The sequence below is a fragment of the Engystomops pustulosus genome, unplaced genomic scaffold, assembly GCF_040894005.1.
Source record: "Engystomops pustulosus unplaced genomic scaffold, aEngPut4.maternal MAT_SCAFFOLD_794, whole genome shotgun sequence".
NCBI lineage: Eukaryota > Metazoa > Chordata > Amphibia > Anura > Leptodactylidae > Engystomops > Engystomops pustulosus.
Window position 1 is genome coordinate 2112 of NW_027285673.1, and position 26937 is coordinate 29048.

The 26937-nt window shown below is 47.3% G+C and overlaps 1 protein-coding gene across 1 annotated transcript; it reads right to left on the reverse strand.

Moving 5' to 3' along the window:
• Positions 1-4145: 4145 nt before the first annotated feature.
• On the reverse strand, positions 4146-26937 carry LOC140112448 (uncharacterized). Its single transcript, XM_072132498.1, has 5 exons — positions 26811-26937; positions 6982-8510; positions 5962-6137; positions 4592-4662; positions 4146-4276 (listed from the first exon to the last, which is right to left on the reverse strand). The coding sequence occupies exons 2-5, from the start codon at positions 8470-8472 to the stop codon at positions 4161-4163; spliced, it is 1854 nt and encodes a 617-aa protein (XP_071988599.1). The 5' UTR covers positions 8473-8510; positions 26811-26937; the 3' UTR covers positions 4146-4160.

The following is a 26937-nucleotide window of genomic DNA, read 5'->3' on the forward strand; positions in this document are numbered from 1 at the left end:
CACAACAGACAGCTCAGTTTGATATAGCAAGTCCTGCTATTCCCTTCCCTCAGCCACACCCCCTCTCCTACCCATCCCAGTACTATAACCTCCCATCCAAAAATCCTGCTACTCAACTCCCTTAGCTACACCCACTATCCCACCCATCTCACAACAGACAGCTCAGTATGATTCAGCAAGGGCTGTTACTTCCCTTCCTCATCCACACCAACTCTCTCACCCATCTCACAAGAGACAGTTCACTAAGAAAGAGCTAAGTCCTGCTACCCTCCCCTCCCTTAGCCACACCCACTCTCCTGCCCATCTCACAACAGACAGTCTGATTTAAAAAGTCCCTCAGGCACACCCCCTCTTTCGAGTCACAACAGACAGCTCAATAAGATTTAGCAAGTACTGTTACTTCCCTTCCTCATTCACACCCACTCTCAGCCATCTCACAAGAGACAGCTCAGTATGAAAAAGCAAGTTCTGCTACTTCCTTCCCTCAGCCATACCCACTCTCCTGCTCATCTCACAACAGACAGCTCAGTCTGATATAGCAAGCCCTGCTACTCCCCTCCCTCAGCCACACCCACTCTCCTGCTCATCTCACAACAGACAGCTCAGTCTGATATAGCAGGCCCTGCTACTCCCCTCCCTCAGCCACACCCACTCTCCTGCTCATCTCACAACAGACGGCTCAGTCTGATATAGCTAGCCCTGCTACTCCCCTCCCTCAGCCACACCCACTCTCCCGCTCATCTCACAACAGACAGCTCAGTCTGATATAGCAAGCCCTGCTACTCCCCTCCCTCAGCCACACCCACTCTCCTGCTCATATCACAACAGACAGCTCAGTCTGATATAGCAGGCCCTGCTACTCCACACCCTCAGCCACACCCACTCACCCGCTCATCTCACAACAGACGGCTCAGTCTGATATAGCAAGCCCTGCTACTCCCCTCCCTCAGCCACACCCACTCTCCCGCTCATCTCACAACAGACAGCTCAGTCTGATATAGCAAGCCCTGCTACTCCCCTCCCTCAGCCACACCCACTCTCCTGCTCATCTCACAACAGACAGCTCAGTCTGATATAGCTAGCCCTGCTACTCCCCTCCCTCAGCCACACCCACTCTCCCGCTCATCTCACAACAGACAGCTCAGTCTGATATAGCAAGCCCTGCTACTCCCCTCCCTCAGCCACACCCACTCACCCGCTCATCTCACAACAGACAGCTCAGTCTGATATAGCTAGCCCTGCTACTCCCCTCCCTCAGCCACACCCACTCTCCTGCTCATATCACAACAGACAGCTCAGTCTGATATAGCAGGCCCTGCTACTCCACACCCTCAGCCACACCCACTCACCCGCTCATCTCACAACAGACGGCTCAGTCTGATATAGCAAGCCCTGCTACTCCCCTCCCTCAGCCACACCCACTCACCCGCTCATCTCACAACAGACAGCTCAGTCTGATATAGCAAGCCCTGCAGCTACCATCTCCAAACCATGCCCCCTTTCCCTCTGCGTTACATACACTCACTGTAACCCAACCACACGGTGCGAGTGATGTTTCTGCTATACGCCAATGGTTCAAGGGTGAGATGTACCAACAGGACATTGAACGACACTTTCTTTTTTTTTGCACCAAAATGACCAACGTCCTTTGGGTCTAGTAAAAGCTGTTGCTTTGTTGCCCAATGACCCAAATGGATTCAAGGCAATAGGACATATAGCTACTGCACTATTCCAGCCCTAGCCTGTGCACCCGGTGCTGACCCATCGATGGGTGGATGTGTTACGTGCCGGTCCTGCAGCCTTTAATGTGACCCCTCTGAGCACCTTTAATTTAGCGACTACTGGACTTTTAAAGGTGTTATTGAAGTCGCCAAGGTCATCGAGCCTCTGAGCAGCGTTAATGCAAACGAGAACTGCAATCCTGTCTGTATTGATTCCGCCCTTTATTAATAATGAATGGACCCTGTAAGGAGTGTAAATATATGTAAATATAGTAATATTTCCAATAAAGAAAAAAAACACTGTGAAAGCGAATATTTGGAGACGTGTCGGGTGATTATAAAGGGCCACGGTTTCAAGGGCGAACCAATGGTATCTGGTGCCAGAAGCAAAATATAAAATGCAGACTTCCCTGGACTCCCCCAGCAGGAGATGAAAAGGAAAGGTATATAATCTATAAGAGCTGCGGGGGTATGAGTCACAATGTCCATGCATCATTGATCGATTGCAATACCAGGTTCAGCATGGGTACAAGGGGGCGCTATCCATAGGAATTTTTATATACAGGCAGTCCCCTACTTAAGCATTCAGAGAGGTCACCAGGGGGCAGAGGGGTCCGTCTGTAAGTCGGGTGTCCTTAAGTAGGACACCCGACTTACAGACGGACCCCTCTGCCCCCTGGTGACCTCTCTGAATGCTTTACTATGGTCCCAAACCGTAATGATCAGCTGTAAGGTGTCCGTAAATTTCTCAATTAAATACAACTTTCTCGCAAAGTCTCTGACAGTAAAGAATCCTATAGAGGTAGAACCCATTTCCCCCATCTATTTCTATCGTACAACTAAAACTATAAAGTTCATCCTGTTAACCATTGCAACTTTCTGCCAGACTTCTTGCTCTTACTCTAAAGAACCCTTCTCTTAGAACTTCTCTTCCCAATTATAATCACAACTCTCTATGGTAGAAAGTCTTGAAGTTTCCTTGCTCTTACCGTAAAGAACCCTTCTGATCGTGTAGTAGAATTTCCACCATGTGATTCATCTTTTTCCTTCACAGTTTTTTTTTTCCTTGTACAGTAAAGAACCCTTCAGACATAGAAGCCATCATCTGTTTGTATTAGTATTGTTTGCTCCAATATTATACACCCACTCTGGGGTATTCACTTCTACGAAGCTCACATTCTATCACAACCTTACTGCTCTTACTATAAAGAACCCTTTCCATAGAATAGCACCATTTCCTCTACCAGGCTTAAAAATTCTCCGTTATTTTGAAAAGGTCACATCCAATAAATCATCACAACTTTCTCCGTAAAATAGTCTCAAAGTCTCTTTGCTCTTACAGTAAAGAACCCTTCTTATTAAACAACCCCTGCAGATACAAAGTTTTACTTCCAATATATAGTACTAACCATTAGTGGTTTGATTTTTCTTTTTTTTTCTTTTAATTCACATGCTATTATTCACCTAATGTTGTCAAAGTTGCTCAGCTTTTACAGTAAAGAACCCGTCTCAGAGACAGTGTCCGTCCTCAATGTGCATAGGCATTGTAGTGTCATATAAAGCACAACCGCTTTGTGGGATTCATGCCCTTGGAGCTCACATCCAATTAACTAGAGACTGTGAGAAAGCTTTAATAAAGTCTTCTTGCTTCAAAGGAAATCTACCACCAGGATAAAGAATTGTAAACCAAGCGCACTGACATTCTGGCGAGTGCCCCCTCTGGCAGGTTCAGCTTTTCTTTTAGCTTCTTAGGACCTTGTTTTTACAATAAAAAGGTTTCACAAAGTATGCAAATGAGCCTCCGGGGCTCCAGACTCCATAGATGTCGATGGAGCCCCGAAGGCTCATCTGCATAATTTTTAAAACCTCTTTTTCTTAAAAACAAAGGCATACGAAGCTACAAGAAGAGCAGCTTCTGCCGGAGGGGGGCACACACCAGTATGTCAGTGTGCTTGCTTTACAATCCTTCATCCTGGTGGTAGATTTCCTATAACAGTAAAGAACCCTTCTCAAAGAAACCATTTCCTCTACACGTTTTAGAATCTCTCAGCCTAATATAATTCAAACCTTTTGAAGCCTTTTTTTTCCAAACATCACATTTACCTAAACATCATAATCTCCGTGACCTTTGCTCTTACAGTAAAGAACCCTTCCTTTACCAATACCATGTTTCTCCCACGTGAAGTAGAATTTTTCTAAAATAATACAAAACCCTTGGGGCCTGGTCATGATTTTTCTTTTAAAATAAATGTCACACAATGATTCATTCAAACTTTCTTGCAGTCTTATAGTATCCCGGCTCTTACTGTAGAGAACCCTACTGATAGAGAACCACGATTCCTCCACGTGTAGAGACATTCTCAGCGTTGCGCTACAAATCTTCAAACAACATCAGTGATGACCGTCTGTTCACCTTGTATGGGATCAATCTACAATCCATCAGAGGCGCCTCCTCTTACCTGCACAGGAGCGGGCCTTGGCTCTGGATGCCCTGGTGGCTTGGGACAGTGGCCTCACCTTCACCATTGGGTTCTTACTGGACAGTGCGTCACGAGCTGAAGAAATAAGAACATTGTAACGTAACATCCACACATCATCCTGCAATGTTGATCTTGATCTGGAACATAATTTGACTGATCTCAGCTGGAAATTTCTTCTCGACTCTTTGGATCACTAAACATCTCCAGAAATCTATAACCTGTCACCATATCTTAGACTCAGAGGCTTCTCTTCTGGTGGCCCCCCCGTCTATGGGGATTAGCAGACCCCTTGGCCATTAGATTGATGGATCAGCCACGACAATCTAATGGTACTCACTACCCCTCTGCTTCACTGTATATACTAGTTACAATACACAAGGATGACCCTACCTGTGATCGGACTGGAGAACACCCCGAGAGCATGCGTATCGTCCACCCACTTGACATCGAAGCCTTTCTTTCTGCAACACAAAATGTACAGGTGTTCAAATGCACAAGTCACACTACAAGCTGCAAGCAGAAGCAAAATCTTAAAGCCACAGTTTACTAGAGGATACAGAATCAAGTCTAGTGATCCATACATGGCCAAGATATAGGAACACATAGGGGTGGTAGCAGGAAGGAAGGGGGGGGCTGGAATACAAGAGACTTTAAGGAACAACCTGCAGTTTAATTTCAATATCATTGTAATAAACTTTGAGCACTTCAAATCCTTGTCAGTTTAAAAACCTCTGCTTGCTCACAGTGAATGGAATCCTTCATCTAGAAACCTAAAGCAGATACATTTCTAGGACTTCACCCAACTGTTTCAGTCTAGGAAATGCCATTTATGCTACAATGTATCAGAGCAGATACTGTATACGCTAGGAGCGCAGAAGGGTCAACTTCATACATTGTAGACGGATCTAGAAGATTAGGATTTGGACACGGAGCACAAGATGATGTGCATTAGAGGAGGAAGCCCTACTGTATTCTAGAGCAAGGGGTCTTGTGCCCCTAAATAAAACATAATGGAACTGTGGTCAGTGAACGGAGGAGACGCAGACAAGCTCGACCTGCGGCTCCATTAATCCGAAGGGGGTGGGGCAAAACCTCCATAATGATGATCGTTGGGTGTCCCAGTAGTCACAATGTTATCTGCTATCATGTGGCAAACTTTGGACAGTCCCCTATAATTTGGCTCATAGTTTAAATTGTATCATGAGGATCTACACTTTTTGATATCTCCTATGACAGTGATGGCGAACCTTTTAGAGACAGAGTGCCCAAACTACAACAAAGAGCCGCTTATTTATCGCAAAGTGCCAACACAGAAATGTAATTTGTGATTTGTACTCCCTTTTTGTCACAGCTTTCATTGATACCAGCCCCTGAGGACACCAATAAAGAAGGAGATAGTCCCAGGTACAGCTGATACATTGAAATAGCTCTGTGCACAGCAAGTCCTGGGCTGTCTGGGACTGCAGGAAGATACCTGGAGTCATCTGTGGTGATGGCCTGAGTGCCCACAGAAAGGGCTCTGAGTGCCACCTCTGGCACTAGTGCCATAGGTTAGCCATCACTGTCCTATGAGCTCTGGGAAAGCTGGGTGATCGCTAACATGCCCACTACAGTGACCCAGCTATTCTAGGGTATTGAACAGCAATTCTGCCTAATCATGTAACCAGAAATGGAATTCAGTAGCCAAGAAAAGCGGGCGACTGCGCTAGAGCAGTGTGAGCTCCTGCATATAACGTGAACCAGGAGAGAGCAGGACCTACTGGTAGCTGGAGAAGGCGCGGAGTAGGTCCTCAGTCTTAAACTCTGCGGGGAAGTCATAGATCTCGATGACATGTGACAGCTCCGGATCATCCATATCCGGCTCCTTAGGATCATAGTCATAGTAGTTATATCTAGATTGCTTCCCGCCGTCTCCATCCCCCTCTCTTAAGGTCAGCTAGGAGGAAAGCCAGAGAATTAGCACGGCTGCACACAAAAACCAGCACATCAGCAGATAAGGTGTAAATCACCTAACCAACCTGAACCAAACCTTCTACCTCATCGAGCTTTAAAATTATGGCTGCCTGGAGCCACCACTACAGGCTGCAGGACTGTTAAAATGGACTCATATTCCAGGATTGTAGTTTCTCGAAGTGCAATGCAGGCCTGACACTGCTGTGCTTTTAGCTGTACCACAATGCTGTAATACCCAACCAGAAGCCTGATACAGTTTTCAACTTTGAAGTAGCACAATGCAGAGATCTAAGAGCACAGCAGGGCGAACACCTCCAGGGAGAGAATCTACAATTCTGAAATATAAATTCACATTTCACAGTCCTGCTGCTACCAACAACATACACAAAGGTATGATTACACAGATCGATAGGGACAAAACCTAACGCTGGTTGGTCAAAACTTCTTCCAGATTTTATTTAACAAAGACAGAATTAAATGGATTTTCCAGTAGACGGGTTAAGACATGTCAGTGACAATGGGTCTAACCATTAGGAGCCCCATAATTTGCATCATCATTAGCAGTGCTCACAAAAGTCTGATCTAGACACTTCTAGAAGCTATACCCTTTCCAGAGTAATATCCCTATACTGCAGCCTACTTTTGTAGATGTATTCAGACAGCTCCATCTACTGGTGGCTTCAGGGAGCCAGAATTGCATTGCAGGGAGATTTGGAGCTCTGTATCAAGAAATACATAACACAACTGAATGCAATAAAGGGCAAAGCAAGTCGTTGCCATTTGCCCCACCCAAATATATAAGAGTTGAATAACACCCATAATTTTACCTCTTCCAAATGGTGAGGGTCAAGACAATCTCCATCATCAGTAAAGAGAGAATCCCAGCTCTCTTCCTCAGCCCCGCTGGCCTCGCTCTGGGACATTTTCTCAGTGGTTCCCAAGTTTGTGCTGCCTTGTTCCTTCCCAGGGTGTGAATGCCCTTCCGATAAACAGTCCGTTCCGGTCAATGAACAGTCCAGGACTATCCCTCTGTTATGCTCGGCATTATCCGCCATTATGCAAGGCTCAGGGAGAGCGTCCATGCCCTTATAAGTGGGCACCTCCTCTGCAACTTCTGCCAAAGCAGGAGCCACGTCCTTTATGGCCTCTGGAATGGGATCTACCAACATCACCGCAGGTGAGGGCGATAGTTCTGCCAGTCGTAAGTCTGTATCTAAACTGTCCATATTGTGATTTACAATGGGTTCTATCGTCTCTATTGAGTCACCAATACCCTCCCGGCCAGCCACCAGCTCAACCGCATCCGTCTCCCCAAATCCATGAGGTCTACTTGGGCCCTCCATTAATAGAGAAGTATGCAAGCCATCTAACCCAGCCCCGATGTCCTCATGCGGACAACCACCATCGAGCCTTGCCGTGCAGACATCACCGCGCTCCTCCTCTGCTATAACAGCAGCGAGATCTAATTTTCTCTCTGTAATATTTTCTTGCTTTTCATGCGAGAGCGTGTTATCTGCATTGCTTTCCAAGACCGAGCCAGGTCCAGATGGGACTTTAGTAGTGTCACTTACACAGATTACCTCCGCACTATCTGTGCCGGGTAATAAGATGTTGCTCTGCTGTACGGTGGTGGCGTCTATATTCTCTGCTTTGCATTCCCAGCTGTTATCTACGGTATTAGATGGGAAACCTAAATTGTCCTCATTGCATACACGCGGCTCCGCGCTGCTGGATAACCTCGCTAAGTCTTCCTTCCCTTGTAAAGAGTCGGCAGGGTTCTCAGATTTCCGAGGCTGGGACTTTCTCTTGGGCTGTACTTTCCGTCTGGCCCTATCTTTTTCTGCCCACGTTTCCTCTCCCCCTTTTCTCCTGTGGTCGGACTGTTTTCTCGGACAATCTCCGGCAGTGGTGAGCCGGGCTAGTGAGGGTTCAGTCTGTTTCGGGGAGGTGGAATCAATGCGTGGAGCAGTCGAGCAGCTTTCACTTGAAGCCAATGTTGTTGTCTTCTCATCGATGCTCAAGCTATGAAAAGTTTCGCCAAACGAATCATTTGCTTCAGTTGCGACGCCCCGGTCGATAGGCTCAGCCTTTGTAGTGGACGATCTTGAGAACCTGGAGTTTTGATGGTCTCCGCTCTCTAAACCAGTGGTACGATGGTTCTCCTTGGTGTTCCGGTATCGCTCCTGGATTGGAGTTTTGTTGGACGATGCCGAGGTTTGGTCGGTGCCGACTCTTTCATTGTCTACCACGTTGCGTCGAGCCTTTGGCACATATAAAGCTTTATCGGGCCTCCGGTGTCGAGGTCGGTCTTGATCCATTGAATCCCCAGTGTCCTGAGATGATGATGATTCTGTATCTATTATGAAGGAAGGGAACACAAAGTAAGGAATGAGTAACTCAAAACACCTTACACTGCCCATTCTCAGTATGAAAATTACAGATCATCAAGAACGAGCAAAATGAGCTTCCACCGGTTATAAAAGAAGGCGAAGCAGGTCGTCATCTAAGAGAGAGATTTACTATCCAACTCTTTGTGTTCTTTCACAGGCATTTTCCATGAGGAGGGTGTCATGGGAAGCCTCCAACACATGGCATCCAAAACCACACGTGGCACATCCTCTTATTTTATGTGACTGACAATAACAATCTTAATTGTAGTTAAAGGGACCCTGTCACCACATTTTCACACATTCAGCCAGTGACAGGTTCCCATAGAGCCTATTAACCGACACCCCTCTTTTAGCTAAAAATTGTTTCCCTTACATCCACATAAATCAACTTTATATTATTTTCCCTGGCATCAGACAAGGCTTGTCTTGCTTGACTGGCCCCTCCCATCTACTCCTCGTCATGTTTCAGCATGTTAAGTGACATCATCATAGGTCCTTTAGCCTCCTAACTGAACACCATGCTTACATCTGATCACATGAAATCACAGGAGCCTCCATGGACTTCTACTTCTCCCCATCCTCCATGGAGGGTGATGTGATTTCATGTGATCAGACACAGAAGTTGCAGATGTAACAAGAGCTTTGATGATTTCATCCTGGTCACATGACTTTAAAGTGCCCAATGATGTAACAGAGCTCTCTACACAGCAGAATATCACAGCCTGTCAATCAGGAACAAGGAGGCGGGGCAATGCAAATACATTTTATTATGCAGGACTCACTTAGTGTAATGACTCACATCAGGTTAGTTACATTCAAGTTTAAAAACTGATTGTTGCAACATTGTAGCCATGGAACTATTTAAGGATAAGCGCAACGCTTCTTAAAGGACACCTGTCATCAGGTCTGTGTCACTTGTCCTGTCACTACTACCTGTTGGAGCAGCTCACAAGGATCCCATCCCAGCCTTTATCTAGTCATATCATACATTAATCATTATAAAATCATCTATTCTTTATTATGTAAATGATGCTGGTCACATGGTCAGAGGCAGTGATGTCACCCCTATTACCTTTCCCCTCTCCTCCCCCTGCTCATGTCTGTGTGCAATGTATAGTAAAGCATTGCTAGTGTGTGTGCTGCATCTGCTGACATGCTGCATCCTCCCTAATACACAGACATCAGCTACACAAGTGCCTGACATGTTCTGCTATAACATGTGTGAGACACAGACATCAGCTACACAAGTACCTGACATGTTCTGCTATAACATGTGTGAGACACAGACATCAGCTACACAAGTGCCTGACATGTTCTGCTATAACATGTGTGAGACACAGACATCAGCTACACAAGTGCCTGACATGTTCTGCTATAACATGTGTGAGACACAGACATCAGCTACACAAGTGCCTGACATGTTCTGCTATAACATGTGTGAGACACAGACATCAGCTACACAAGTGCCTGACATGTTCTGCTATAACATGTGTGAGACACAGACATCAGCTACACAAGTGCCTGACATGTTCTGCTATAACATGTGTGAGACACAGACATCAGCTACACAAGTGCCTGACATGTTCTGCTATAACATGTGTGAGACACAGACATCAGCTACACAAGTGCCTGACATGTTCTGCTATAACATGTGTGAGACACAGACATCAGCTACACAAGTGCCTGACATGTTCTGCTATAACATGTGTGAGACACAGACATCAGCTACACAAGTACCTGACATGTTCTGCTATAACATGTGTGAGACACAGACATCAGCTACACAAGTGCCTGACATGTTCTGCTATAACATGTGTGAGACACAGACATCAGCTACACAAGTGCCTGACATGTTCTGCTATAACATGTGTGAGACACAGACATCAGCTACACAAGTGCCTGACATGTTCTGCTATAACATGTGTGAGACACAGACATCAGCTACACAAGTGCCTGACATGTTCTGCTATAACATGTGTGAGACACAGACATCAGCTACACAAGTGCCTGACATGTTCTGCTATAACATGTGTGAGACACAGACATCAGCTACACAAGTGCCTGACATGTTCTGCTATAACATGTGTGAGACACAGACATCAGCTACACAAGTACCTGACATGTTCTGCTATAACATGTGTGAGACACAGACATCAGCTACACAAGTACCTGACATGTTCTGCTATAACATGTGTGAGACACAGACATCAGCTACACAAGTGCCTGACATGTTCTGCTATAACATGTGTGAGACACAGACATCAGCTACACAAATACCTGATATGTTCTGCTATAACATGTGTGAGACACAGACATCAGCTACACAAGTGCCTGACATGTTCTGCTATAACATGTGTGAGACACAGACATCAGCTACACAAGTGCCTGACATGTTCTGCTATAACATGTGTGAGACACAGACATCAGCTACACAAGTGCCTGACATGTTCTGCTATAACATGTGTGAGACACAGACATCAGCTACACAAATACCTGATATGTTCTGCTATAACATGTGTGAGACACAGACATCAGCTACACAAGTGCCTGACATGTTCTGCTATAACATGTGTGAGACACAGACATCAGCTACACAAGTACCTGACATGTTCTGCTATAACATGTGTGAGACACAGACATCAGCTACACAAGTACCTGACATGTTCTGCTATAACATGTGTGAGACACAGACATCAGCTACACAAGTGCCTGACATGTTCTGCTATAACATGTGTGAGACACAGACATCAGCTACACAAATACCTGATATGTTCTGCTATAACATGTGTGAGACACAGACATCAGCTACACAAGTGCCTGACATGTTCTGCTATAACATGTGTGAGACACAGACATCAGCTACACAAGTACCTGACATGTTCTGCTATAACATGTGTGAGACACAGACATCAGCTACACAAGTGCCTGACATGTTCTGCTATAACATGTGTGAGACACAGACATCAGCTACACAAGTGCCTGATATGTTCTGCTATAACATGTGTGAGACACAGACATCAGCTACACAAGTGCCTGACATGTTCTGCTATAACATGTGTGAGACACAGACATCAGCTACACAAGTACCTGACATGTTCTGCTATAACATGTGTGAGACACAGACATCAGCTACACAAGTACCTGACATGTTCTGCTATAACATGGCTTCCTGGAGCTGTTGCATCTCTCCTACACACACACAGGCTGCAGGGGGCGTGGCCACCAGCAAGCACATGGAGCAGCCATTACATGGAGCTGCTGTCAATCAAGCACTGAGGGTGTGGCTGTGCCTCCCACTCAAGAATAAGCTGGACAGCTTGAATATGCTAATGACTCACTGGACATTTCACAGGTCATTTGCATACAGCTTTAGGACCTCATTGCTTAGGTTTACAGGCATGTAGAGGGACAATGAATGGATAGAGGCAATGCTCTCTAATGGCAGTTTATGGAAATATATTTAGATTAGGGGGGTTATTTTGCATGACGGGTTCTCTTTAATCATAGTTTTTAATGCCATTATTCCGGGTGGGTTAATTTGCATTAAAGGTTCTCATTACCATACCCTAGAGCCCAAGAGATGCTGGAGCAGGAGGGCTGGCAAGTCTTCCAGGGCTCCTCAGTTTTTGGGAGCTTCTCAAATATTCTAGTTCCGATCTCAACTTGATGCCTCCTCTTATTATTTTTACAGTATCAGTAACAGAGGCGCATTTGGTATGTTTAGGGCCCCTCTCTCCACCCCATTGCTCCCTGCTCGGCCATTGCTGTAAGATGTATTGGAGTCTTGAGGATGGGGCCCCCTGTTCTATGGGCCCCGAGCTATTGCAAGGGTTGAATTCTGGGTAAGTCCCTGACAGCAGAGAGTTTGACCCTTTCCAGCAATATCTGTAAGTGTCTGTTGCCTACTATGGCGACTATTGTACAATACAGAGTCTTAGTATCACAGGACGGGGATGTAACAAGCCCTGGCATTAGCATTCCCCTGCTCCCTACTGTCTGACAACTCATCAGTGCTGATCGGTCTCGCACTCTGGATTTCCATTGTCACCTTTCTCCAGATCTCAGCTTCTTGTTTCAGAGGTTGACAACGTGTCCTGATCTCCTGTGCAGAACAATCCACAAGTGAAAGCTCTTGTCCACGAAACACATATTGGAAAAGATTAAAGGGAACCTGTCACCAGGAATGTCATTTTTAGCTGACAGGTGACAGGTTCCTATAGCTTGTGCTTTGCCGATTTTCAAAATGCCTTTGTCAGCATTTTGAATCATTTCAGTAGTTCATAAAACTTTATTTCACGTTACCTGGCTCCTTGCCAGCAATGTGAGGCGAGTCCCAGGGGCGTAGCTCCAGCCTGTGTCTCCTCCTCACCATTCCCCTGGATGATAGTAATGAGATGTCCGATTCTTCTTAGTGAGCTGGATCATTAGGCTCTGCTCACTAAGAAGAGCCGGCTTTTCTGGCTCCCTATTAAATATATAATAGGGAGCCTCTGGCCAGTCAGTCACCGCACTCCACTTTTAACCTGATTTTATTGTGTTAAAGGAGGTGTGGTGAGCCGATTAGGGGTGGGGTTAAGTGAGGTATCGGCACACTGAAGGGAGCCAACTCCCATCTTTCACACAAAAGAGCCGGCTCGTTCATGGATGACCCATCACTACTGGATGAGTGTGGAGGAGAGAAGACTGGCGCAGGTACACACAGGCACCCTCCATGTGCCATGTCCTGAATACTAGTGAGCATGCCCCCCATGTGCCATGTCCTGAATACTAGTGAGCATACCCCCCATGTGCCATGTCCTGAATACTAGAGAGCATACCCCCCATGTCCTGAATACTAGAGAGCATACCCCCCATGTCCTGAATACTAGAGAGCATACCCCCCATGTGCCATGTCCTGAATACTAGTGAGCATATCCCCCCCCCCATGTGCCATGTCCTGAATACTAGTGAGCATACCCCCCATGTGCCATGTCCTGAATACTAGTGAGCATACCCCCCATGTGCCATGTCCTGAATACTAGTGAGCATACCCCCCATGTGCCATGTCCTGAATACTAGAGAGCATAACCCCCATGTCCTGAATACTAGAGAGCATACCCCCCATGTGACATCTCCTGAATACTAGTGAGCATACCCTGCATGTGCCATGTCCTGAATACTAGAGAGCATAACCCCCATGTCCTGAATACTAGAGAGCATACCCCCCATGTGACATCTCCTGAATACTAGTGAGCATACCCTCCCATGTGACATGTCCTGAATACTAGAGAGCATAACCCCCATGTCCTGAATACTAGAGAGCATACCCCCCATGTGACATCTCCTGAATACTAGTGAGCATACCCCCCATGTGCCATGTCCTGAATACTAGAGAGCATACCCCCCATGTGCCATGTCCTGAATACTAGAGAGCATAACCCCCATGTCCTGAATACTAGAGAGCATACCCCCCATGTGACATCTCCTGAATACTAGTGAGCATACCCCCCATGTGCCATGTCCTGAATACTAGAGAGCATACCCCCCATGTGCCATGTCCTGAATACTAGAGAGCATACCCCCCATGTGCCATGTCCTGAATACTAGAGAGCATAACCCCCATGTCCTGAATACTAGAGAGCATACCCCCCATGTGACATCTCCTGAATACTAGTGAGCATACCCCCCCATGTGCCATGTCCTGAATACTAGAGAGCATACCCCCCATGTGCCATGTCCCGAATACTAGAGAGCATACCCCCCATGTGACATGTCCTGAATACTAGTGAGCATACCCCCCATGTGACATGTCCTGAATACTAGTGAGCATACCCTCCATGTGACTTGTCCTGAATACTAGTGAGCATACCCCCCATGTGACATGTCCTGAATACTAGTGAGCATACCCCCCATGTGACATGTCCTGAATACTAGTGAGCATACCCCCCCATGTGACATGTCCTGAATACTAGTGAGCATACCCTCCATATGCCATGTCCTGAATACTAGTGAGCATACCGCCCATGTGCCATGTCCTGAATACTAGTGAGCATACCCCCCATGTGCCATGTCCTGAACACTAGTGAGCATACCCTCCATATGCCATGTCCTGAATACTAGTGAGCATACCCCCCATGTGCCATGTCCTGAATACTAGTGAGCATACCCCCCATGTGCCATGTCCTGAACACTAGTGAGCATACCCTCCATATGCCATGTCCTGAATACTAGTGAGCATACCCCCCCCATGTGCCATGTCCTGAATACTAGTGAGCATACCCCCCCCCATGTGCCATGTCCTGAATACTAGTGAGCATACCCCCCCATGTGCCATGTCCTGAATACTAGTGAGCATACCCCCCCATGTGCCATGTCCTGAATACTAGTGAGCATACCCCCCATGTGACATCTCCTGAATACTAGTGAGCATACCCTCCATGTGCCATGTCCTGAATACTAGTGAGCATACCCCCCATGTGCCATGTCCTGAACACTAGTGAGCATACCCTCCATATGCCATGTCCTGAATACTAGTGAGCATACCCCCCATGTGACATCTCCTGAATACTAGAGAGCATACCCCCCATGTGCCATGTCCTGAATACTAGTGAGCATAACCCCCCCCTCCTCCTCACCATTCCCCTGGATGATAGTAATGAGAAGTCCGATTCTTCTTAGTGAGCTGGATCATTAGGCTCTGCTCACTAAGAAGAGCCGGCTTTTCTGGCTCCCTATTAAACATATAATAGGGAGCCTCTGGCCAGTCAGTCACCGCACTCCACTTTTAACCTGAATTTATTGTGTTAAAGGAGGTGTGGTGAGCCGATTAGGGGTGGGGTTAAGTGAGGTATCGGCACACTGAAGGGAGCCAACTCCCATCTTTCACACAAAAGAGCCGGCTCGTTCATGGATGACCCATCACTACTGGATGAGTGTGGAGGAGAGAAGACTGGCGCAGGTACACACAGGCACCCTCCATGTGCCATGTCCTGAATACTAGTGAGCATACCCCCCCCCCCCATGTGCCATGTCCTGAATACTAGTGAGCATACCCCCCATGAGCCATGTCCTGAATACTACTGAGCATACCCCCCCCCCATGTGCCATGTCCTGAATACTAGTGAGCATACCCCTCCATGTGACATGTCCTGAATACTAGTGAGCATACCCCCCCCCCATGTGCCATGTCCTGAATACTAGTGAGCATACCCCTCCATGTGACATGTCCTGAATACTAGTGAGCATACCCCCCCCATGTGCCATGTCCTGAATACTAGTGAGCATACCCCCCCATGTGACATGTCCTGAATACTAGTAAGCATACCCCCCATGTGACATGTCCTGAATACTAGTGAGCATACCCCCCATGTGACATGTCCTGAATACTAGAGAGCATACCCCCCATGTGCCATGTCCTGAATACTAGAGAGCATACCCCCCATGTCCTGAACACTAGAGAGCATACCCCCCATGTCCTGAACACTAGTGAGCATACCCCCCTATGTGACATGTCCTGAATACTAGAGAGCATACCCCCCATGTCCTGAATACTAGTGAGCATACCCCCCATGTCCTGAATACTAGTGAGCAAACCCCCCATGTCCTGAATACTAGTGAGCATACCCCCCATGTCCTGAATACTAGTGAGCATACCCCCCATGTCCTGAATACTAGTGAGCATACCCCCCATGTCCTGAATACTAGTGAGCATACCCCCCTCCATGTGACATGTCCTGAATACTTGTGAGCATACCCCCCTCCATGTGACATGTCCTGAATACTTGTGAGCATACCCTCCATGTGACATCTCCTGAATACTAGTGAGCATACCCCCCATGTGACATCTCCTGAATACTAGTGGGCATACCCCCCATGTGACATCTCCTGAATACTAGTGAGCATACCCTCCATGTGACATCTCCTGAATACTAGTGAGCATACCCCCCATGTGACATCTGCTGAATACTAGTGAGCATACCCTCCATGTGCCATGTCCTGAAGACTAGTGAGCATACCCTCCATGTGACATCTCCTGAATACTAGTGAGCATACCCCCCATGTGACATCTCCTGAATACTAGTGAGCATACCCTCCATGTGACATCTCCTGAATACTAGTGAGCATACCCCCCATGTGACATCTCCTGAATACTAGTGAGCATACCCCCCATGTGACATCTCCTGAATACTAGTGAGCATACCCTCCATGTGCCATGTCCTGAATACTAGTTAGCATACCCCCCATGTGACATCTCCTGAATACTAGTGAGCATACCCCCCATGTGACATCTCCTGAATACTAGTGAGCATACCCCCCATGTGACATCTCCTGAATACTAGTGAGCATACCCTCCATGTGACATCTCCTGAATACTAGTGAGCATACCCTCCATGTGACATCTGCTGAATACTAGTGAGCATACCCTTCATGTGCCATGTCCTGAATACTAGTGAGCATACCCTCCATGTGACATCTCCTGAATACTAGTGAGCATACCCCCCATGTGACATCTCCTGAATACTAGTGAGCATACCCTCCATGTGACATCTCCTGAATACTAGTGAGCATACCCCCCCATGTCCTGAATACTAGTGAGCATACCCCCCATGTGACATCTCCTGAATACTAGTGAGCATACCCTCCATGTGACATCTCCCGAATACTAGTGAGCATACCCCCCTCCATGTGACATGTCCTGAATACTAGTGAGCATACCCCCCATGTGATATCTCCTGAATACTAGTGAGCATACCCTCCATGTGCCATGTCCTGAATACTAGAGAGCATACCCTCCATGTGACATCTCCTGAATACTAGTGAGCATAACCTCCATGTGCCATGTCATGAATACTAGTGAGCATACCCCCCATGTGACATCTCCTGAATACTAGAGAGCATACCCCCCATGTCCTGAATACTAGAGAGCATACCCTCCATGTGACATGTCATGAATACTAGTGAGCATGCCCCCCATGTGCAATGTCCTGAATACTAGTGAGCATACCCCCCATGTGCAATGTCCTGAATACTAGTGAGCATACCCCCCATGTGACATCTCCTGAATACTAGTGAGCATACCCCCCATGTGACATCTCCTGAATACTAGTGAGCATACCCCCCATGTGACATCTCCTGAATACTAGTGAGCATACCCCCCATGTGACATCTCCTGAATACTAGTGAGCATACCCTCCATGTGACATCTCCTGAATACTAGTGAGCATACCCTCCATGTGACATCTCCTGAATACTAGTGAGCATACCCTCCATGTGCCATATCCTGAATACTAGTGAGCATACCCCCCATGTGCCATGTCCTGAATACTAGAGAGCATACCCCCATGTCCTGAATACTAGAGAGCATACCCCTCCATGTGCCATGTCCTGAATACTAGAGAGCATACCCCCCATGTCCTGAATACTAGAGAGCATACCCCCCATGTGACATCTTCTGAATACTAGTGAGCGTACCCCCCATGTGCAATATCCTGAATACTAGTGAGCATACCCCCCATGTGCCATGTCCTGAATACTAGAGAGCATACCCCCCATGTGCCATGTCCTGAATACTAGAGAGCATACCCCCCATGTGCCATGTCCTGAATACTAGAGAGCATACCCCCCATGTGACATCTCCTGAATACTAGAGAGCATACCCCCCATGTCCTGAATACTAGAGAGCATACCCTCCATGTGACATGCCCTGAATACTAGTGAGCATACCCCCCCATGTGCCATGTCCTGAATACTAGAGAGCATACCCCCCATGTGCCATGTCCTGAATACTAGAGAGCATACCCCCCATGTGCCATGTCCTGAATACTAGAGAGCATACCCCCCATGTGACATCTCCTGAATACTAGAGAGCATACCCCCCATGTCCTGAATACTAGAGAGCATACCCTCCATGTGACATGTCCTGAATACTAGTGAGCATACCCCTCCATGTGCCATGTCCTGAATACTAGTGAGCATACCCCGCCCCCCCATGTGCCATGTCCTGAATACTAGTGAGCATATCCCCCATGTGAGCGGCTCTGGAGTCTGTACAGTCCTTGCCTGTAACCTTGGTTCTGTACAGACAGGCGGTGGAGTCTGTCGGGAGCCGCTATCCTCGGACGTGTCGTATAGAGGGAGAGTAATAAACCTGCATTCTGGAGAACATAAAACGCCATGCTAAATAAAGCGGCGCCGTGATGTAGTTGGCACTGCGGCGGTACGGTGCTCGACACCTGGACTGGACGGGTAATGAGGCGAAGGCAGCGCCGGAGACTCCTTCACCTCATCTGTATGTGATAAAATAACCGGCAGAACCAATATATAAGAGTCACGGACATCAGCACAGGAACCGCGGTATAACGGACTGGACCAGACAACATCTGCACAGATAAACTGAAAGACTCCGCAGAGGGAACAGCCAGCCAATCAGAGCGCTCGGCTGCACTCGCCCACCTGGGCCACTATGCAGAGGGGGAGCCGTGCTTCTCTATTGCCAAATGCTCCCATCAGTCTCAGGGGAAGGGAATCTCTCCGCAGTTCTGACTATGCAGCCCAGGAGAGATGTGGAATCATAACATTGTGGGTGTTGTTAGTAGCAGCAGGACTGTGATATGTGGATTCATATTCCAGGATTGAAGCTTCTCCAAGTGCACTGAGGGCGTGGCCTCAGACTGCTGTGCTCTCTGCAGTCAGTGTTGTCCATGGGGAGATGTGTAATCAGATCTTGTATATGTATATGTTGTTAGTAGCAGCAGTACTGTGAAAAGCTACAATACAGGAATATAGATTGATATTTCACAGTCCTGCTGCTACAACATACAACAACATACACAGAGATATGATTACACAGCACCTCAGGGACAATATAGAACACTGACTGCAGAGAGTAAAGAATACAGCAGTGTGAGGACATGCCCCCCCAGTACACTTGGAAAAGCTAAGACCCTGAAACAGATTGATAGTTCAATATGTACTGGGGGGATGTGTCCTCACACAGCTGTGCTCTGTGATCTCTGCAGCCAGTGTAAGGTATGGTCACTGGAGAGTTGTGTAATCAGATCTTTGTGTATGCTGTTAGTAGCAGCAGGACTGTAAGACATGGATCTATATTCTAATATTGTAGCTTCTCCAAGTGCACCGTGGGGGTGTCCTCACAGTGCTGTGCTCTCAGCTCCATTGCCATAATAGCGACACGCCGCATCCCCACCTCGCAGCGACACGCCGCATCCCCACCTCGCAGCGACACGCCGCATCCCCACCTCGCAGCGACACGCCGCATCCCCACCTCGCAGCGACACGCCGCAGTGATATACCACAGTGATATACCGTATCCCGACATCACAGTGATATACCGTATCCCGACACCACAGTGATATACCGTATCCCGACATCACAGTTATATACCGTATCCCGACACCACAGTGATATACCGTATCCCGACATCACAGTGATATACCGTATCCCGACATCACAGTGATATACCGTATCCCGACATCACAGTGATATACCGTATCCCGACATCACAGTGATATACCGTATCCCGACATCACAGTTATATACCGTATCCCGACACCACAGTGATATACCGTATCCCGACACCACAGTGATATACCGTATCCCGACACCACAGTGATATACCGTATCCCGACACCACAGCGATATACCGTATCCCGACATCACAGCGATATACCGTATCCCGACACCACAGCGATATACCGTATCCCGACATCACAGTTATATACCGTATCCCGACACCACAGTGATATACCGTATCCCGACACCACAGCGATATACCGTATCCCGACATCACAGCGATATACCGTATCCCGACATCACAGCGATATACCGTATCCCGACATCACAGCGATATACCGTATCCTGACATCACAGCGATATACCGTATCCTGACATCACAGCGATATACCGTATCCTGACATCACAGCGATATACCGTATCCTGACATCACAGTGATATACCGTATCCTGACATCACAGCGATATACCGTATCCCGACATCACAGTGATATACCGTATCCCGACATCACAGTGATATACCGTATCCCGACATCACAGTGATATACCGTATCCCGACATCACAGTGATACACCGTATCCCGACATCACAGTGATATACCGTATCCCGACATCACAGTGATATACCGTATCCTGACATCACAGTGATATACCGTATCCCGACATCACAGTGATATACCGTATCCTGACATCACAGTGATATACCGTATCCCGACGTCACAGCGATATACCGTATCCCGACATCACAGCGATATACCGTATCCCGACATCACAGTGATATACCGTATCCTGACGTGACATTATATACAGTGAATACTAATCGGCGCTGCAGATGTTTATTTCTAGAAAGCCGCGCAGATTATCCTAGTAATTATTTCATCCCCAGACCAGGACACGGCGGCAGATCCTATCTGCAGAGAATAATCTACGCCTAATAGATTTTACCTATGTAATTAGCAGAGTTATAATGAGACTACACAAGTCAGCCAAGACATCGATCTCCCACCCCGGCACACGGAATACTAATTCCGAACACAACATTCACCGCCATGGAGGCCGTCACATGCTCATACACTGCACAAGACATAGGCCGGGAGTATAACCACCATCATAGCATCTCCAGCCGCATCCACAAGACACTATCTGGGAAGCTGGAGAATACGGGCCATCCACAACCTAAAGGGGTATTCCTCCCATGAAGACAAGATTCTTAAATATCCTCAGGATAACAAAATAACACATTCTCTAATTCACAGATATAAGTCCATCCTGTCTATCAGTCCCGCTGTACACAATTTGGGTCGTCTCTGGACACGGCCATAAATTTTCTGAGAATGGTCGGATTCTTCTCATGAATAGCTTCATCTGTCTGCACGCTGCAGCGCCCTCTGCCTCCTGCCCCTCTCCTCGGCATTACAAGACCAGCTCTCACACAGGCACTTCCTGCCAGCAAGCAGCAGGGTGCAGAGACTTACTCTACAAACAACAGACAGATAAGATATTTATCCGAGAGGGCGGCATATAGCAGTGCTGACACTGTATGTTATAGCTGAGTTAGCAGAGCTGAGAGTGTCATTGTGTGTTGTATGAATCTCATCATCTCTCATCTCGAATGAGAGAGGTCTACCTTCTCGTGTGTCAGATACTAGCAGAATGTTCAGAAGCTAAATGAAAGTGTAGATAAACCCTGCACCCTGATAATCTAAGCACATTGTCAGCACACAGCATCTCATAGCACACAGGAATCATGAAGTGTCTGCTCAGAGAGTCCCCACTCACACTCTGGAATATTACACTGACCACCACTAAGAGATAGGAGCTAAAACTGCAATAAAACTGAGTAAAATTGTAAAGTAAAGGGTTAACAATGGCCTCCTTTCTCCTAAAAATCTACTTGACATATAACGAGCCGTGCACCTGTGTGATATCACATGACCAGGGATATAACGAGCCGTGCACCTGTGTGACATCACATGACCAAGGATATCACGAGCCGTGCACCTGTGTGACATCACATGACCAAGGATATCACGAGCCGTGCGCCTGTGTGACATCTCATGACCAGGGATATAACGCGCCGTGCGCCTGTGTGACATCACATGACCAGGGATATAACGAGCCGTGCACCTGTGTGACATCACATGACCAGGGATATAACGAGCCGTGTACCTGTGTGACATCACATGACCAGGGATATAACGAGCCGTGCGCCTGTGTGACATCACGTGACCAGGGATATAACAAGCCGTGCACCTGTGTGACATCACGTGACCAGGGATATAACGAGCCGTGCACCTGTGTGACATCACGTGACCAGGGATATAACGAGCCGTGCACCTGTGTGACATCAAGTGACCAGGGATATAACGAGCCGTGCACCTGTGTGACATCACATGACCAGGGATTGGAGTTTATCCCCAAGAAGTAAACAATGGAGCTTCCTATAAAATGACAGCAAGCAGAGATGTAGAAAACTGCGAGGAATTACTACAGAAAGTACATGGGAAAATGTTATAACTTTTCATCACACACGCAAGACTAAGGCTATATTCACACTGCCGTTGCCCGCCCGTACCGTACCGTAGCGGGCAACGGCAGTGTACGGGGAGAGGAGGAGGAGGTGAGCGCAGCTCACCCCCGCCCCTCTCCATAGCAACCTATGGCGCACAGCGCCGTATTACGGGAAAAGATAGGACAGGTCTTTTTCCCGGGTACGGAACGATACGGTGCCGCACGTGTGCCCATAGAAGTGTATGGGGGACGTATATCGGCCGTATATACGTCCCCCATACATTAGTGTGAATGTAGCCTAAGGAGGCTGGATGTCTCCTGAAGCCCCCCATTACGAATATTGTACAGAGGCACCCAAGCCTGCACCCATCAGACAATTATAGATTGTATAGGTGCCAGTTGTAAATATACAAAACATATCTTTATTGTAAAGACAGAGAAAAGGTCACCATAAAAGCCAAGAAAAAGAAATGACTAGTAGCTATAAAAAAAATATTCACTACATGAAGGAACGAAGGATCAGATGACATCATAGAAGCCTCTGCCACACAATGCAGATGACATCATAGAAGCCTCTGCCACACAATGCAGATGACATCATGGAAGCCTCTGCCACACAATGCAGATGACATCATGGAAGCCTGTGCCACACAATGCAGATGACATCATGGAAGCCTCTGCCACACAATGCAGATGACATCATGGAAGCCTCTGCCACACAATGCAGATGACATCATGGAAGCCTCTGCCACACAATGCAGATGACATCATGGAAGCCTCTGCCACACAATGCAGATGACATCATGGAAGCCTCTGCCACACAATGCAGATGACATCATGGAAGCCTCTGCCACACAATGCAGATGACATCATGGAAGCCTCTGCCACACAATGCAGATGACATCATGGAAGCCGCTGCCACACAATGCAGATGACATCATGGAAGCCTGTGCCACACAATGCAGATGACATCATGGAAGCCTCTGCCACACAATGCAGATGACATCACGGAAGCCTCTGCCACACAATGCAGATGACATCACGGAAGCCTCTGCCACACAATGCAGATGACATCACGGAAGCCTCTGCCACACAATGCAGATGACATCATGGAAGCCTCTGCCACACAATGCAGATGACATCATGGAAGCCTCTGCCACACAATGCAGATGACATCATGGAAGCCGCTGCCACACAATGCAGATGACATCATGGAAGCCTCTGCCACACAATGCAGATGACATCATGGAAGCCTCTGCCACACAATGCAGATGACATCATGGAAGCCGCTGCCACACAATGCAGATGACATCACAAATGGTGCAGCGCATCCCGGAACAGGAACACAATGAGTCACTTGAGGGCCACATCTTGATGAGGACAGGGCCACATGAGTAGCTCTGGGCAGCCTCAGAGCTAATGCCTTGTCATTAAGGGTTTATGTAGCCCCAGGTGCTTTATGTCTGTGTCTTGTCCTCGGGGGACTGTGTGGCCCCATGTGCTTTATGTCCGTGTCTTGTCCTCGGGGGACTGTGTGGCCCCATGTGCTTTATGTCTGTGTCTTGTCCTTGGGGGACTGTGTGGCCCCATGTGTTTTATGTCTGTGTCTTGTCCTCGGGGGACTGTGTGGCCCCAGGTGCTTTATGTCTGTGTCTTGTCCTCAGGAGACTGTGTGGCCCCAGGTGCTTTATGTCTGTGTCTTGTCCTCAGGGGACTGTGTGGCCCCATGTGCTTTATGTATGTGTCTTGTCCTTGGGGGACTGTGTGGCCCCATGTGCTTTATGTCTGTGTCTTGTCCTCGGGGGACTGTGTGGCCCCATGTGCTTTATGTATGTGTCTTGTCCTCGGGGGACTGTGTGGTCCCATGTGCTTTATGTATGTGTCTTGTCCTCGGGGGACTGTGTGGCCCCATGTGCTTTATGTCTGCGTCTTGTCCTCGGGGGACTGTGTGGTCCCATGTGCTTTAAGTCTGCGTCTTGTCCTCGGGGGACTGTGTGGTCCCATGTGCTTTATGTATGTGTCTTGTCCTCGGGGGACTGTGTGGTCCCATGTGCTTTATGTATGTGTCTTGTCCTCGGGGGACTGTGTGGTCCCATGTGCTTTATGTCCGTGTCTTGTCCTCGGGGGACTGTGTGGTCCCATGTGCTTTATGTCTGTGTCTTAAATACCTGTGCAGCAGTTTGCACATAAAAGAAAACGCAAAGTCCGGCAGAAAACTGGCGCAGGGGTTTTCATAAATCTGGGACAACGGGCGCAGCCTATACGTTTTGTGCAGAAAAACTGCCGGCACCCAACCCCCCCCCCCCCCCCCGAACCGACAAATTGAGCAAAAAAGTGCCAATTTCCGACACTGGTCCAGGTATTGCGATTGAATCGCGACTTGTACGTCTGTCTTCAGCCATAAAAGCTGCGATAAATGTGGCCCTATATATCCTAATGCCGGTCCTTCATATAGATCACTACAGCAGCTGTACAGCTTGTTATGTGTTACTATCAGGACTGCTGAGACTTATAGTCCTACAACATGTATAGCCCATATGCCATGATACCAGTCCTTCATACAGAACACTATGGGGCAGATTTATCAAGCTGTCTGAAAGTCAGAATATTTCTAGTTGCCCATGGCAACCAATCACAGCTCAGCTTTCAGTGCTCATGAATATTTTAAAGGGGAGCTGTGATTGGTTGCCATGGGCAACTAGAAATATTCTGACTTTCAGACAGCTTGATAAATCTGCCCCAATGTATTACTATCAGGACTGCTGGGGCTTGTAGTCCTACAACACATATAGTCCATATACCATGTTACCAGTCCTTCATACAGAACACTATGTATTACTATCAGGACTGCTGGGGCTTGTAGTCCTACAACACGTATAGTCCATATACCATGATACCAGTGCTTCATACAGAACACTATGTATTACTATCAGGACTGCTGGGGCTTGTAGTCCTACAACACGTATAGTCCATATACCATGTTACCAGTCCTTCATACAGAACACTATGTATTACTATCAGGACTGCTGGGGCTTGTAGTCCTACAACACGTATAGTCCATATACCATGTTACCAGTCCTTCATACAGAACACTATGTATTACTATCAGGACTGCTGGGGCTTGTAGTCCTACAACACGTATAGTCCATATACCATGTTACCAGTCCTTCATACAGAACACTATGTATTACTATCAGGACTGCTGGGGCTTGTAGTCCTACAACACGTATAGCTCATATACCATGATACCAGTCCTTCATACAGAACACTATGTATTACTATCAGGACTGCTGGGGCTTGTAGTCCTACAACACGTATAGTCCATATACCATGTTACCAGTCCTTCATACAGAACCCTATGTATTACTATCAGGACTGCTGGGGCTTGTAGTCCTACAACACGTATAGCTCATATACCATGATACCAGTCCTTCATACAGAACACTATGTATTACTATCAGGACTGCTGGGGCTTGTAGTCCTACAACACGTATAGCTCATATACCATGATACCAGTCCTTCATACAGAACACTATGTATTACTATCACGCCTGCTGGGGCTTGTAGTCCTACAACACATATAGTCCATATACCATGTTACCAGTCCTTCATACAGAACACTATGTATTACTATCAGGACTGCTGGGGCTTGTAGTCCTACAACACATATAGTCCATATACCATGTTACCAGTCCTTCATACAGAACACTATGTATTACTATCAGGACTGCTGGGGCTTGTAGTCCTACAACACGTATAGTCCATATACCATGATACCAGTGCTTCATACAGAACACTATGTATTACTATCAGGACTGCTGGGACTTGTAGTCCTACAACACGTATAGTCCATATACCATGATACCAGTCCTTCATACAGAACACTATGTATTACTATCACGACTGCTGGGGCTTGTAGTCCTACAACACGTATAGCTCATATACCATGATACCAGTCCTTCATACAGAACACTATGTATTACTATCACGACTGCTGGGGCTTGTAGTGCCACTACTGCCAGCGCAGTGGAGACCCCAGCAGCAGGAGTGCTGGGCCTTGTTGTCCCCCCTCAGCTACACATATATAACACACAGGGTGAGGGACTGCTGAGACTTGTAGTACCACAGCACTTCTATCCTGGTACCATATACCATGACACCAGCCCTGTGTATGATACTTCATATAAAACACTACACCCGTTATACAACTGCTGGGACATGTGGCGCCCCCTGGTTCTGTACTCACATCACTGCCGCCTCCTTCTCTCACTCTGCAGCTGCTACATTGTATCTTTCTAACTGCTTCTGGTCACGTGACGCGCTGCTGGGCTCGGGCTACGGCGCGCCTGCCCGGACAAACATCCTCACATATT